The sequence below is a fragment of the Tupaia chinensis genome, unplaced genomic scaffold, assembly GCF_000334495.1.
Source record: "Tupaia chinensis unplaced genomic scaffold, TupChi_1.0 Scaffold147123_1, whole genome shotgun sequence".
Lineage (NCBI taxonomy): Eukaryota > Metazoa > Chordata > Mammalia > Scandentia > Tupaiidae > Tupaia > Tupaia belangeri.
The window spans coordinates 462,605-478,329 of record NW_006206975.1 but is presented as its reverse complement, the minus strand read 5'-3'; the positions used below and the strand labels follow the sequence as shown (position 1 = coordinate 478,329).

General features: G+C 38.0%; 1 protein-coding gene across 6 annotated transcripts in view; it reads left to right on the top strand.

Annotated features, from left to right (window-relative positions):
• Positions 1 to 15,725, top strand: part of BDP1 (BDP1 general transcription factor IIIB subunit) — a 128,934-nt gene that overhangs the window by 31,279 nt on the left and 81,930 nt on the right. For all 6 annotated transcript variants that reach the window (XM_006169506.3, XM_014584556.2, XM_006169507.3 and 3 more), the window contains 4 exons: positions 1,498 to 1,642; positions 8,497 to 8,649; positions 11,424 to 11,583; positions 14,457 to 14,548. In XM_006169506.3, coding sequence (XP_006169568.1) covers positions 1,498 to 1,642; positions 8,497 to 8,649; positions 11,424 to 11,583; positions 14,457 to 14,548 — 550 coding nt within the window. The remainder of the gene's footprint in view (positions 1 to 1,497; positions 1,643 to 8,496; positions 8,650 to 11,423; positions 11,584 to 14,456; positions 14,549 to 15,725) is intronic.

Sequence of the window (15,725 nt, the reverse complement as noted above, 5' to 3'; positions counted from 1 at the left end):
CCACCGGGTCCGGGACGTGAACTGCGGTCGACTACGTGGGAGTTCAGCAACATAGCCATTACGCTAACTGCTGGTTCCCAAAGTTAAATAATTCTTAAAAAAAAAAAAAAAATACTAAGGGTCTGGCAGGTGGCATGACAGTTAAGGGTACTGTACTACCACATGGCTTACTGTGGTTTAAGTCCTGGACCTGGCGGCTTGCTTTATCACTTTCCCTTTCTTTCTCTCTCTTGCTCTCACTCTGTCCCTTTCTGGTTAAATTTAAATAAATAAATAGTTAAATAAAATAATTCTTTTTTTAATTTAAGGATTATTTTATTTAGCTTTATTTTTTATTATTATTAAATTTGACCAGAGAGAGAGAGAGAGAGGGAAAGCGAGAAAGCAAACCACCACTTCCAGGAGTCGAACTGCAGTTGGACATGTGGAAGCCCATCGCCTTTAACCACCACACCACCTGCCAGCTCCAATAAAATAATTCTTAAAAAAAAAACAAAACAAAACAACAACAGAAAAAATATTAGTAGCTTTTGATAATTAAGCTTTGTTGTTTTTTATTAAAGGTTTCTTGCCATGGGGTGTGTGCACTTGCCAGAGTGAGACAGTGAGAGGGAAAGTGAGAAATCACCCTCCAAGGGGGATGGCCACACTGCATTCCCTTCCCTGCATTCTCCTCCTGGAATTTTTGGGCACAGACACATAACGTGCCTGGCAGGATTTTCAAGCTGCCAGGTCTGGAACCCCAGTCAGCCATGTGATAATCCAGTGCCTTAACCACCATGCCATCTGCTGGCCCTGATCATTAAACCTCTTAATAGGACATTTTAAATGAGATGATGAATATAAGCATTCAATATTTGTTGAGTACTTACTAAATTTCCAGCTACCATGTTATTAATTATTACATTACATTTCTGAAGGAGCAGAAGAATTGACAAGTCTATCTTTAGTTTCCTGATTAGACATATAAAACAAGTCTATTTAAGCACTTAAAATTCTTTTAATGAGTTATTACTTATTTAATTATTATCACTCTGTTTTGCAAATTTTGTTGAAGGGTATATGCACTCACCAGAAAGAGACAGAGCGAAGGAAAGTGAGAAAGTAAGTCGCCATATTCGGGATTCTAACTGAGGTCTTCCATGTGGGAGTCCAGCAACTGGCCTGGCAAGTGGCATGGTGGTTAAGGTACTAGACTCCCACATGGCGGACCATGGTTCTAGTCCTGGATCTCCAGTCCTGGACCTGATGGTTTGCTTTCTGATATGGCCCCCCCACCTTGGTCAAGTTAAAAAATAATCATAATAAATAAAATTATATAGATAATTAAAAAAAAAACAGTTAAAATTTAAACAATAAAATGCACACCTTGCACATTAGAACTTGAATGGATTAATGTTTTATAGAAACAGACTTTCTATGTAAATTTTTTTGTGCTTTTAAAAAATAGGTGTTTTGATGTCATTTTAAAAAATAATGTGGATTATATATTCTTAGGTAAATGTCAGTCTTTAAGGCCTGAGGTAAATGAAGATGAATGCAATAAGGAACAAAGGCTTTCTTGTGTATGTGGCACAGATGACATGGAATTAGCGTCCAGTGAAAAAGCTGAGGAAAGAACTGACTCTGTCCTTCCTTCAAGGTATATTCTATGTGTTTATTGGCTTTATCTGCATCTGTTGATTGCTAAGAAAGGAGTGTTAAAGTCTCCATCTGTAATTTTGGATTCGTCTTTCAGTATTTATTGTTTTCGTTTCATGTATTTTGAAGTTCTCTAGTTAGGTGCATACATGTCTAGAATTTTTGTGTCTTCATTGTGAAGTCCTTTTATCGTTATGTATTATCCTTCTGGTATGTTCTTTTTCTGATGTTTATTTTGCCATTATAGTGTTTTTTTGGTAAATATTTCTATGAGTTTATTATTTTCTGTAAAGATTTTCTCTCACTTTTTAAAAAATAATTATTTAACTTTATTATTTATTTTTAATTTGACCAGAGAGAGAGAGAGCGAGAGAGTGAGAGAAGGAAAGCGAGAAAACAAGTCGCCAGGTCTGGGATTCATTTTTTTTTTTTAAAAAGAGAGAGAGATAGGAAGATATTTTGACAGTCTTTCCATGTTGCAGTTTTCCTATTGTAGCTTACTAACTAGTCAGGATCACTGGTGTGCACCTCTGGGCCTGGGCTGTCTACATTGGTCTGGGAACTGGGCATCGTCCCCCTTGGAGCCCCAGTCTGGTACAGCAGTGCTCTACCACTATGCCATCATGTCTAGGCCTTTTTACTTAGCTTTCTGTTTTAAAAATTATTTATTTAATTTTATTTATTCATTTATTTTAATTCCACTAGAGAGAGACAGAGAGAGAGACACAGAGAGAGAGAGAGAGAGAGAGAGAAAGTGAAAAAGGAAGCCACCGGGTCCAGCTCTTAAACCGTGATTGACCACGTGGGAGTATCCAGCACCTTAGCCACTACGCCACCTGCTGGCTCTTAGCTTTCTATTTTAATAGAATGTGTCCTGCTCTAGGTGTGCTTTAAATTTCACTTATTTATTTTTTATTGTGGTTAAAAAGTATAGATGGCTTGTCCTTTTTTTTTTTCCCTGCTTGAGGCTACGTATGCTTGCCAGAGAAATAGAGAGAAAGATGGGATATGGCCATGCCACAATCCTTTTTGCTCTCATTTCTTCATCTCTTCAGGATTTCAGGCATGTATGCACGTGTGCCTGGTGTGTTTTTCAAGCCACTGGACTTGTGTTTAAATTGTAGTCAGCCATGTGGGATCTGATTCTGTGCACAGTGCTGAACCACTACGCTATGGAGCTGGGCCAGAGATCTATCCTCTTACCACATTTTTTAAAAATTTTGCCAAAATGCCTACCAGAGAGAGAAAAGAGGTGAGAATGGGAGAGGAGTGAGAAAGCACCCCCCCACCCCCTTGGAAAATGGTCATACCATATTCCTTTCTCCTCCATCTTTGCACTTTTTGGGATTTTAGGCCTGGTGTGTTTTTCAGGCCACTGTATCCAGGATTTGAACCATTAGGTCAGCCATGGAAGATCCAGTCATCCTAACCACTACCCATAGCTTGGCCCTGTCTTAACAAATTTTAAAGTGTACAATACAGTATTGTTTACTGTTAGCACAGTATTATAAAACAGATTTAAAATCTTGACTGAAACTTTATATCCATTGAGTAGCAACTCTCCATGTCTTTTCCCTGCAACTCTGTTAAACCACCATTCTTCTTTCTATTTCTATGAGTTTGAATACTTTAGATACCTGCTATAAGTGGATTCATGCACTATTTGTCCTTAAGCGATTGGCTTACTTCACTTAGCCCAACATCTTCAAAGTTTATCAATGATTCATAGCATATGATTATTTTTTATGGCTAAATAATATTCTATTGCATGTATATACCTTTTTTTTTATTCTTTCACCAGTCAGTGGTCATTTAGGTGTATTTCTATCCCTTGGCTATTGTAAATACTACAGTGAACTTGGGAGTACAAATATTTCTTCAAAATTGTGATTTCAATTCTTTTGTATTGATTGTATTTTTAATTCGTTGAGAAGCCTCCACACTTTCCAATAGTGGGTGTACCTTTTTATATTCATATCAACAAGGTTCCAGTCCTTCTATATCCTTACCTATACATGTTATCTTTTTTTTGAAGTTTTTTTCTTCCTTTATTCTTTCACGAGATACACACACAAACACACAGATGGGGTACCTTCACCATCACAATCCATTTCTTAGCCTTCCATCTAACCAGGATTAGAGTTAAAAAGAAACAAAAACAAAGGTAAGTAGAAAATCTTATGGAAAATAATAAACCCATGCAAATACTAACCAAAAGAAGAAGAGAAGAAGCTGTAGTGGCAAAGTAAGTATCAGAAAGAAAGAGCAATACCAAAAGGTCAGTACATTGGCATGAAAAGAATTTCACCTCAAAGATTCTAGATATGCAGGTCAATCTAGGATTTAAACCCTGGTTCTTCGCATATGGCTCTAGTAATCCTAACATGTAGTCACTGATACCTCAGAGTTGTTTTAATTTGCATTTCCTTTATAATTAATGATATTGAGCATCTTTTCATATACATGTTATTTGTGTATATTAGCTGGAGAAATGTCTGACCAATTCCTTTGCCTTTTCTTTGTTTACTTTTTTCTCTTTATTGTTTTTTCCTCTCTCCTCCCCCTCTTTCTCTTTATTTGTTGAATGGTAGGAGCTACTATTATATTTTGGATGTTAATCCATTGTCAGATAAAATATGGCTTGTGAACGTTTCATCCCGTTGAATGGGTTGTCTTTTCACTCTGTTTACTGTTTCTTTTGCTGTGCAGAAGGTTTTTAGTTTGATATAGTCCCACTTGTTTATCTTTTCTTTTGTTCTGTGTGCTTTAAGTATCATATCCAAGAAATCATTGTCAAAATCAGTGTTATAAACTTTTGTTCTGTTTTCTTCTAGGGGTTTTAGTTTTAAGTGTTACATTTAAGTATTTTTAAAATTTTGTGGTGTCTTAGTACCCTTGTCAAAGATCATTTGACTGTATATATGTGGGTTTCTTTCTGAGCTCTCTATTCTGTCCTGTTGATCTGTGTGACTTGTTTATGCCTTTGCCATACTGATTTGGTTACTGTAGATTTGTAATATTTTTTTTTTGGAGAGGTTTTGGCTATAGGGCGAGTGCGCTCTCACCAGACAGACAGAGAGAGACATAGAGACAGAAAGCAAGAAATCATCCCCCAGGGGGGATGGCCACGCCGCAATCCCTTCTCCTCCATTCTCATCTCGGGATCTTGGGCACGCACGCACACGTGCCCAGCGTGAGTTTCCAGCCACCGGGTCCGGGACGTGAACCACGGTTGACTACATGGGAGTCCAGCGACATAGCCATTACGCTAACTGCTGGTCCCAAGATTTGTAATATGTTTTTTAAAAAGAATTATTATTAAAAATTTGCTAGCAGGCACATGCATTCACCAGAGAGAGACGGACAGAGAGAGAGAGAAAGTGAGAAGTAAGCCATTAGGCCTAGGATTCAAACTGTGGTTAGCCCTGTGGGAATCAAGCACCTTCAGCACCACCACACCACTTGCTGGCCCCTTGTAATATGTTTTGAAATCAGAAAGTGTGAGACCTTTAATTTTGTTTTTCCTCCAGATTTTGTTTTGTTTTAAACTTACCCTTTTTGGGGAAAATAGCTACTTGGGTTTGCTGTTTGAATTCATAATTTTAAAAAAATGTTGAGCTAATTAGTCAGTAAATGATATTGGCATAGAAAAAATATATTAGAATCCTATTTTACTTTATTCACTAACTTCTCGATGGATTAAAGACTACACGTATATTGGAGACCAGCAGTTGGTGTAATGGCTATGTCACTGGTCTCCAGTGTAGTCATGTGGTCGACTGTGGTTCAAGTCCCAGACCTGGTGCCTTAAACTCACGCCGGGTGCGTGTGCGTGCATGCCCAAGATCCCGAGAGGAGAATGGAGGAGAAGGGATTGCGGCGTGGCCATCCCCCCTGGGGGGTGATTTCTCGCTTTCTATCTTTCTGTCTCTGTCTGTCTGGCGAGCACACGTACCCTATAGCAAAAACCTCTCCAAAAAAAAAAGAAAAGAAAACTCATGCCGGGCACATGTGTGGGTGTGCCCAAGATCCCTGGAGGAGAACGGAGGAGAAGGGATTGCGGTGTGGCCATCCCCCCTGGGGGGTGATTTCTTGCTTTCTGTCTCTGTCTGGCGAGCACACGCGCCCTATAGAAAAAGCCTCTCAAAAAATTTTTTTTTAATTTGCCAAAGAACATGTGTATGTGGGCACAGAGGCAGGGAATAGAAAGATGGGGAACAGCAGTTGACATAATGGCTGTGTTCATGGACTCCCATGTAGTCAACCACAGTTCAATTCCCAGATCCAGTGGCTTAAACTCACACTGGGTGTGTATGTGTGCTCAGGATCCCGAAAGGAGAATGGAGAAGGGATTGTGGCATGACCATCCCCCTGGGGGGTGATTTCTCCCATTCTGTCTCTCTGTCTTTCTGGGGAGTGCATGCACCCTATAGCAAAAACCTTCTCAGACAAGGAAAAGCAAAAAGGAAAAAGAAAGATGGAGAAAATACCCCCAATAGGGCACGGTAGTTCCACAATTCTTTCTCCTTCATTTCTCTATCCTGTTGGGATTCTGGGTATGCACATACATGCCTGGTATGCTGTTTGAATGGCCAGGCCTAGGATTTGAACCTCATAGTGGGCCACATGGGATCTAGCTCCCTTAACCACTAGGCTTCAGGGTGACCCTCAAGCATTTAACACTTAGAAATCACAGACGTTAAGATTGATAGGGTCAGAGGGGGTGCAGAGATTAAGGTGGCAGATTCCTATATGACCGAGCAGTTTGAGTGCTGGACTGGTGGTTTTAAAAATATCATGGACGTGTCTATGTCCAAAATCCTGAGAGGAAAATGGAGGGATTGTGGTGTGGCCATACACCTTGGGGGATTATTTTTCACTTTCCCTCTCTCTCTGTCTCTCTAAAGCGAGTGCATGCACCCTCTAGCAAAACTTAAAAAAAAGATAAGATGACAAGTTTGCTGTAAAATAAAATACTTAACAAAGGCTCCGTAAAGAAAGTTAAAGGGAAACTACTGATAGGTTTTAAATGTTATCTGGTCAACAAAAATAAAGAAAATTCCTGTTGATAAGTTGGAAATAATTGGCAAAATTTTGAAAATATGGGGGCCGGCAGGTGGCATGGTGGTTAAAAGGCCTGGATTCTCATATGGCCAACTGTGGTTTGAGTCCTGGACTTGGAGGCTTTCTTTTTCTTTCTCACTCTGTTCCTCTGTGGTCAAATTAAAAATAAAGTTAAATAAAATAACTCTTAAAAATTTTTTTTTTAAATGACTAAATTTGGGGGCCAGCAGTTTGCGTAATGGCTATGTCACTGGATTCCCATGTAGTCAACCATGGTTCGAGTCCCGGACTCGGTGGCTTAAGCTCACGTCGGGTGTGTGTGTGCCCAAGATCCCGAGAGAATGGAGGAGAAGGGATTGCAGTGTGGCCATCCACCCAGGGGGGTGACTTCTTGCTTTTTGTCTCTCTCTTTCTGGTGAGCGCATGCGCCCTACAGCAAAAACCTCTCAAAAAAAAAAAAAAAAAGATTAAATTTGAATATGTATGGAGATGGTGCTAGTTAGTGCATAGCTGCTAGTTATAGTATTGTTAGTCTAAATATTTCATAATGCAGTGTAGTCATCATTTTGCATACTATGGTGTTAAATGCGACTTACCTTATTGGGACTGTGCACTTTACTTTGTATGGTTTTTGGTAAAGACAATACCATTCAGAGTATAGACTGCCTACTTTTTTTTTTTTAAAGAATTATATTTAACTTTATTTTAATTTGACCAGAGAGGGAGGGAGGGGGAGAGAGAGCGAGAAAGAGAGAGAAGGAAAGTGAGAAAGCAAGCTGTCAGGTCTAGGACTCACACTGCAGTCAACCATGTGGATGTCCAGCCCCCTTAACCACCATGCTACCTGCCAGCCCCCTTAAAATTCTAATGAAAGATAATTCCTAAATTTTATTTTGGTTTTACACATATGTTTGATTCGTGAACTCCATTTAGTTGGTGTTTTCTTTTGAGACTTCTTGAGCATTTTCCCAAGTCTATGAATTTGTGGTTGCTATTTTCTTGAAGATACAATTACTATAACTTGATGCAAAGGGATAATTAAAAAAATGATAATAGATTTGATTATTTCTTGATGTAAAATACCACCTTCTGAAATATTGCTTTTATATATATATATATCTATCTTTTATATATATGTATGTGTGTATATATATATATATATATATACACACACATATATATATATATATATTTATTTATTTTTATAGAGGTTTTCGCTATACGGCACGTGCACTTGCCAGACAGAGAGAGACATAGAGACAGAAAGCGAGAAATCACCCCCCAGGGGGAATGGTCACGCTGCAATCCCTTCTCCTCCATTCTCCTCTTGGGATCTTGGGCACGCACGCACATGCGCCCGGCGTGAGTTTTAAGCCACCAGGTCCAGGACGCGAGCCATGGTCGACTATGTGGGAGTCCAGCGACATAGTCATTACACTAACTGCTATTTCCCGCTTTTATATATTTTTAAAAATCTTTTGGGGCTGGCCTTGTGGTCCTGTAGTTGAGAGAACTGGATCTCACATGGCCTCCTGTGCATTCAAATCTCAGACCTGGTGGCTTGAAAACCACTCCAGACACATATGTGTGTGTGTCTAGAATCCAAACAGGAAGGAGAAATGGAGGGGGAGGGATTGCTGCATGACCATGCCCTATTGCAGTTTACTTTCTTCCTCTGCTCTCTGGTGAGCACAAGTGCCCTCTGGCTGATTTTTAAAAAATATTTTTAATAATTAATGTGAAATATATATTACTAGGAATTTTTTTCCTCATGTATTTTCATTTCCTTAGCAATCAACAAGTTGATTCATTAGTGGCAACTGAATCTTCAGAATCAAGCATTTCACAGTTGCCTTCATCAGATATTGGAATCAGAGCATCGTGTGAGGTGAATAATTCTGAAAGTGCAGAAGAAAGAAATGTCGACGCAAACAATAAATCACTGTAAGTATTTTACATGATAGAATTTATTTATTTACTTCTAAAATTTTGATACAATTTTTAAATGTTGATAATGTTATTTTTGTTTAGGGACTAGGACCATTAATATGTACAGCATTTAATACGTAATTATCCTGTAGTCTGTTAAGAGTATAACATCAGGGTTTCATTTAAAATTGATAACAGAAAGATATTCTTTCACATATGATGTATAGTAATGATAGGAGTTTTTGCAAGGGTATCATGATAAAATCCTTAAGTAATTTGGAATTTTAAATATTTAAGATTTTATTTCACTTGGTTTGAGTCATTTTCCACGTACGATGTCAGATTAGATTTTTATATTGGTTATATTAAATTAGTTATGTTTCCCAGTGTTCAGATATTGGTTAAATTTAGGTCCTCACTAGGAACAGGATAAAAGCAATATAGAAATCTCCCTTTGAAGAGATATCTCAAAATTTCAGACTTTCTTTTTTTCTTCCTTGTAACTTCTTGCTTCATGTGGGCTTTAAAGCTTTTAGTTTGAGTTCTTATTTTTCAGTAAAGCACAGTCACCCTGGAAATCAAACTTTATTTATTTATTTATTTCTTATTTTTTATTTTTCTTGAGAGGTTTTCGCTGTAGGGCGCGTGTGCTCGCCAGACAGAGACATAGAGACAGAAAGCGAGAAATCACCTCCCAGGGGGTTGGTCATGCCGCAATCCCTTCTCCTCTCGGGATCTTGGGCACGCACGCACACGTGCCCAGCGTGAGTTTTAAGCCACTGGGTCCGGGACACGAACTGCGGTCGACTACGTGGGAGTCCAGCGACATAGCCATTACGCTAACTGCTGGTTCCCAAATGAATAATTCTTAAAAAAGAAACATTTCTTTCAGAGAGAGACAGAGAGGGACTCGGGAAAAGAGAGACAGTACCCTCAACAGGGTTGTCTCATGCTGTGTTCTGCTCCTGTTCTTCCCAATCAGATAGGATTATTGGTCCATGTACTCCTAGAGTGTACAGTTCAACCCAGAAACTGAACCTTAATCTTCTGTGATTGTAAAGTGGGATGCTACCTCTGTGCCATCATGGCATGGCCTGGTTTTCATACTTTTATAATGGTACAGTAGGTCACATTTTCCAAATTTTTTGTCTTTTTTTGTTTTTTTTTGAGAGGTTTTTGTTATAGGGTGTGTGTGCTCTCCTGAGAGACAGAAAGTGAAAAATCACCTCCCGGGGGATGGCCACGCCATTCTCTTCCATTCTTCTCTCGGGATCTTGGGCATGCATGCACATGCGCCCAGCTTGAGTTTAAGCCACTGACTGGGTCCAGGACTTGAACCACGGTCGACTACATGAAAGTCCAGCAGCATAGCCATTACACCAACTGCTGGTCCTATGTCCTTTTGTGTTTTTATATAAAAATCTTCTTTATTCTTTTCATAACATAATATTTTGTGGTATCATAGTTTATGTTATCAGTGCCCTATTGATGGCTAGTTTTTATAAACAGTTCTTATAATCGTGACCTCTATCCTTCTGCCTATATGCAAGTATATTTGTAGGGTAAGTTCCTAAAAAGGGAATATTTGCTCAAAGAATTTGTGTGTATACATACAAATACATACCTTTATACATTTATGGTTTTGGTGGATACTACCAAAATTCTGTTTATAGGAGTTGTACTAGTTTAGATCCCCATCAACAATATAGAAGTATATTTATCTTCCTTACCAATAGATGGTGTGATCACACTTGTGAATTTTACCAACCTTGAAAGTAAGTGTAATATTTGCATTATCACACCCTGTTGGGGGGGCAGGGTTATGTAATTTTATTTTTTTATTTTATTTTTTTCCCCTTCAGTTTCTTATTTTATAAAATGTTTACCCTAAAGTTGAGAGAATGTTTAACATCTGTGTCTAATTCCCCTTTGATTCTCTAATTCTTCACATGTTATTTCATTTTTGCACTTTCTCAGTCTCATTTTAATTTGTACTTATTGGGAGTGAAGTGCAGTATCTGATCACATTTAAAACCAATTTTCATTTTTATTTTGTGTGTGTGTGAGAGAGTTGTTCATATCCTTTGCCCACTTTAAAAACTTTACTAATGTTCTTGTTTTATAGGACCTCAGTATATTTTAGAGAAGTTAGCTTTGTGATTTGAGTTTCTGGGTTTTTAGTTTGACTTCTGATAGCTTTTTGTGGTTTGGCTATGTAAAGGCTTTTATGTCAAATTTCAGTTTTATTCTTTTGTGGTTTTTATATTTTAGAAAAATTTCCCATCTGTAGGTTATGAAATAATCCATATTTTCTTTATGGTTTCTTTTAAATCTTTGATCCACTTGAAATATACTGTCAGTACACTGCAAGGAATGGAGCTGATTTTATTTTTTTTCTCAGTATTACCTGATTTTTCCAGTATCATTTATTTAATTTTCTTTAACATTTATTTTTAAAAACACATTTTATTTTATATTTGATTTTATCCTGTTTTGAGATGTTTCCTTTGTAATTATGCTAAAATTACATGTTCTAGAGTCATTGTCTAAATTTTCTGTTTTACTTGTTTATTCTTATATTAGTACCATGCTGTTTAAATTACTGATATGGAATAATATATTTTCATCATATGTAGAATAAGTCTCAATTCTTTTTTGCTACTCTTATGGTAAATAAACTTTTAAAGGAGTGCTTTCTGATGATGACTGGGTTATTTTAGCATTTTTTAGACTTTTATTTGAACATGACTACATATTGGATGCAATTTCAAGAATGTTAATTTTTTTAGGGAAACTGATCAAACAGAAAATATTAAGCCGATATCAAGAGGTCGACGCCAGAGACCTAAACCCAATTTAACAAGGGCAGTTGGAAAGAAATCAGTTCCTTCAGAAGGCAAAACAGATACTGAGAGCAACAGTTCACATTCAGAAACTTCAGTTGAAACGGTATGGAGTAAGAGAATGAAATTATTAAAATGTTCCTTAAGTAGTCGTGAATAAAAAATGTTAGCTTGTAATTGCAAAGTACTGTTACATTAAAACAGATATAAGGACCAGATGGTAGCATAGCCAGATCCAGATCCATGCCTCCCTTATATGCTTGGGTAGGTGCCTGTGATCTGGGCTCATTGAGGTTAAGGATGAATTGAAGCATGAGGACCCTGTTGGGAGTTGGGGGGAATGTCCAGTGCCTGTTTTTCTCCCTTTCTGTCCCTTTCTCTCTGTCTTTCATGGAAGAAATTAATAAACTTCAACAACAACAAAAAGAACCACACACACACACACACACACACACACACACACACACAGGCCAGTCAGGTGGTGTGGTGGTTAAGGTGGCTATATCTCACTTGGCTGACTGTACGGTTTGAGTTCCTGACCCAGAGGCTTGAAAATCATGCTGGGCACATGTGTATGCGTGCCTAAAATCCCAGGAGGAGAATGGAGGAGAAGGAATTGCAGCGTGGCCATCCCTTGGAGGATAATTTCTCACTTGTCTCGCTCTGGTGAACACATGTGCCCTATGGCTAAAACCTTTAAAAAATAAAAACAAAAACTGTAATTATACCCATAATCTTTTTATCCAAATCCAGACAGTCACACTTCTGTTTATCCTTTATAAACTTTCTCTCAACATATGTAAATATTTCTGTAGTTTTTAACAATGCAGTGTATAACATTTTAAGTGTTTTCCTCTGAACTATTCATTTACATTTTCTTGGATCTCACTGATCTTTTTAATAACAGCATCAGGTTAACATATTATTGATTTAGCTCACCATTCTTCTAATGGTAGACTTTTTTTTTTTTTTTTTTTTAAATAGATTTTTGCCAAAGAGCTCGTGCATTATCTGGAGAGAGACAAAAGGAGATTGGGAGAGAGAGAAAGTGAAAAATGATTCCCGAGGGAATGGCCACACACAATCCATTCTCTTGGAATTTGGGATGCATGGGCACATGTGCCTAGCGTGATTTTCAACACTAACTCCAGAGTTGACTATGTGGGATCCAGCCGCCTTAACCTCCATGCCATGTGCTGGCCTAATTTTGGGATTTTTAAGAGAGACAGACAGAGAATTCATTTCCTGAGGTGGTTATATTTTAAATATTTGTACAGCTCTTGTTACGCTTTATCAAACTGTAAGTCAAAAAGAATCTATTTACATTAGTTTAAGCATTAAATGAATGTTCTTGGGCCAGCTTGTGGCCTGGTGGTTAAGGTAGCTGGATCTCACATAGTTTACTGCATGGTTCAAGACCCAGAACTGGCAGCATGAAGAAAACACCAGGGACATGTGTATGCTTGCCCAAAGTCCTGAAAGGAGGGAGAGATGGAGAAGGGATTGTGGTGTGACCATGCCCCATAAAGGGTGCTTTCTTGCTTTCTCTCTCTTTCTCTTTCCAGTGAGCAAATGTGTCCTCTGGCAAATTTTTAAAAAAGTGAATGTTCTTGTTTTCTTTTATCTCTGCCAGAATTATGTTATAATTGCTTGATTTTTGCTAAAATATTTTAAAATTATTTTAAAGAATTATTTTATTTAATTATTTAATTTAATTTGACCAGAGAGAGATATAGTGAGAGAGAGAGAGGGAAAGTGAGAAAGCAAGCTGCCAAGTATAGGACTTGAACTGTGGTCAGCCATGTGGAAGTCCAGCACCCTTAACCACTCACCACCTGCTGGCCACAATTTTTACTAAAATACTTTTTTAAATATTGGCATGTATTTTTAAAATGTTTATTATTTATTTATTTATAAAGAATTATTTAGCTTTATTTATTTTAATTTGATCAGGTAGGGAGGACAGAGTATCGGGTGGGGGTAGAGTGAGAAAGCAAGCCACCAGGTCTGAGACTTCAACTGCAGTTGGCCATGTAGAGTCCAGTGCCCCTAACCACCTCGCCATCTGCTGGCCCTGGCATGCATTTTTTAAAAATACTTTTTCTAGTGTAGCTATGTAACAGTCTTTTTAAACTGAATCTTGATATCTATTGAATTGTAATAAATTTGGAATATACAGACTTAAGAAAAAATGAAAATATAATCATTAATAATTTTTTTGTTTCCTTTTAATTTGCTATCATGTGTATGTGTGTGTGTGGGGGGGCTCACCTAGGAGAGACAGAGAGAAAAAGAGATAATATGAGAAAGCACCCCTTGGGGGGATAGTCACACTGCAGTATATTCTCCTCTTCAGATTTTGGCCACACATGCACATGCACCCCTGTGTGTTTCTCAAGCTCTCAGGTCCAGGACTTGAACTGAACAGTTGACCATGTGCGATCCTGCCACCTTAACCACCATGTCATTGGCTGGCACCAAATCATTAATAATTTAATTATCCAGATGCAACTGATCTTTCCACATGTTTCATTGAATAGTGATATCAATTCAGTTTTGTAAACTTCTTTGGAATTTAACATTTTATAAATAGTTTTCCATGTTATAAACAATTTCTGAAAACATAGTTTTGGGCTCGGCATTGCAGTGCGGTAGTTAAGCATGTGCTTCGGAAGCTGGTTCTCACATGACCGACTGAACTTTGAGTCCTGGCCTCAACAGCTTGAAAAACTCAAGATGTATATGTACACATAGCCAAAATCCTGACAGGAGGGAGAAGTGAAAGAGGAATGATTGTAGCATAACCATGCCCATTGGGGATGCTCTTTCTCTCTGTCTCTCTCTGTCTCTCTCTGGTAAGTGTGCATGCCCTCTAGCAATAAATAAATAAAACTTCATTGTTTTATTTTCCATGCATTCATTACAAAGTTTGAAGTTTTTTATGGTAAGTAGATTAACTGTAAAAATTTGATTTTATAGACTCATGGGGAAAAAGATAAAGTGAATATATCTGAAAATATTGAAATGGTGAATACAGAGAGAGAGAACCCAGAAACTGAAACTGTATCTAGGTAAGTATATATATATCATTCTTATGACTCATTGGCAATAACTTATTTCCTGTTTCATAGGGTCTGAAATTTATTTTCAGGTAGTGTACTTTTTTTTTTTTAAGATTTTAAATTATTATTTATTTAATTTTTTTATTCATTCATTTATTTTAATTTGACAAGAGAGAGAGAGAGAAAGTGAGAAAGTGAGCCACCAGGTCCGGGACTCAAACCATGGTCGGCCACGTAGGAGTGTCCAGCACCTTATCCACCATGCCACCTGCTGGTCCCCTCAGGTAGTGTACTTTTAAGTTCATTTTCAGCGATAGGTTGGCACTGAAACATTTTGGTAATGCTTTCTGTGCTTAATATTGTATAAATTATGGTATGAATCCATTGTGTTAGCAATTACATTTCTCCATCCATCATATTTTATTTTTGAAAGTATATTTTTTCTTTCATGAGAAAGAAAGAAGAGACAAGTACTTTTGACTGGGTCTCACCACACTGATCCTTCCGTGTCCTCCCAGCCAGCCAGGATTGCAGGCCTACCCATTGTGTTCAGGTTGACTTAGGATCCAAACCTGGTCCTCTTATATGGTGCCAGTATTGCTCAGCAGCACCTTAGCACTTGAGTCACCACAGCTGAGCCTCTTTAAACTTATTAAGACTTTAACAAAGCCTTGTTAAATAAATGAATGGTTAAGATAAATGGGACCAACAGCTGGCATAGTAATTAAGGCGCTGGACTCCTACATGACCGACTATGGTTTGAGTGTCAGACCTGGTGGCTTAAAATGCAGGATGGGTGTGTGAGTGCATGCCCAAAATCCCAGGAGGAAAATAAGGGATTGTGGCACGGCTATCCTCTCTGGGGGATGCCTTCTTGCTTTCTGTCTCTCTAGCGAATGCAAAAAAAAGATTTTGCTATAGGGCACATGCAGTCGCTGGAGACACAGAGAGAGACAGAAAGCGAGAAATTACTCCCCAAGAGGGTTGGCCATACTGCAATCCCTTCTTCTTCATTCTCTTGGAATCTTGGGCAGGCATGCATATGTCCCCAGCATTAGGTTTAAGCCACTAGGTCTGGGAATCAAATGGTGGTGGAATTGGAATATGTAGAAGTCCAGTGATATAACCATTATCCCATCTGCTGGTCTCTTAGCAAAAATCTTCTTTTTTTTTTTTTTTTAAAAGA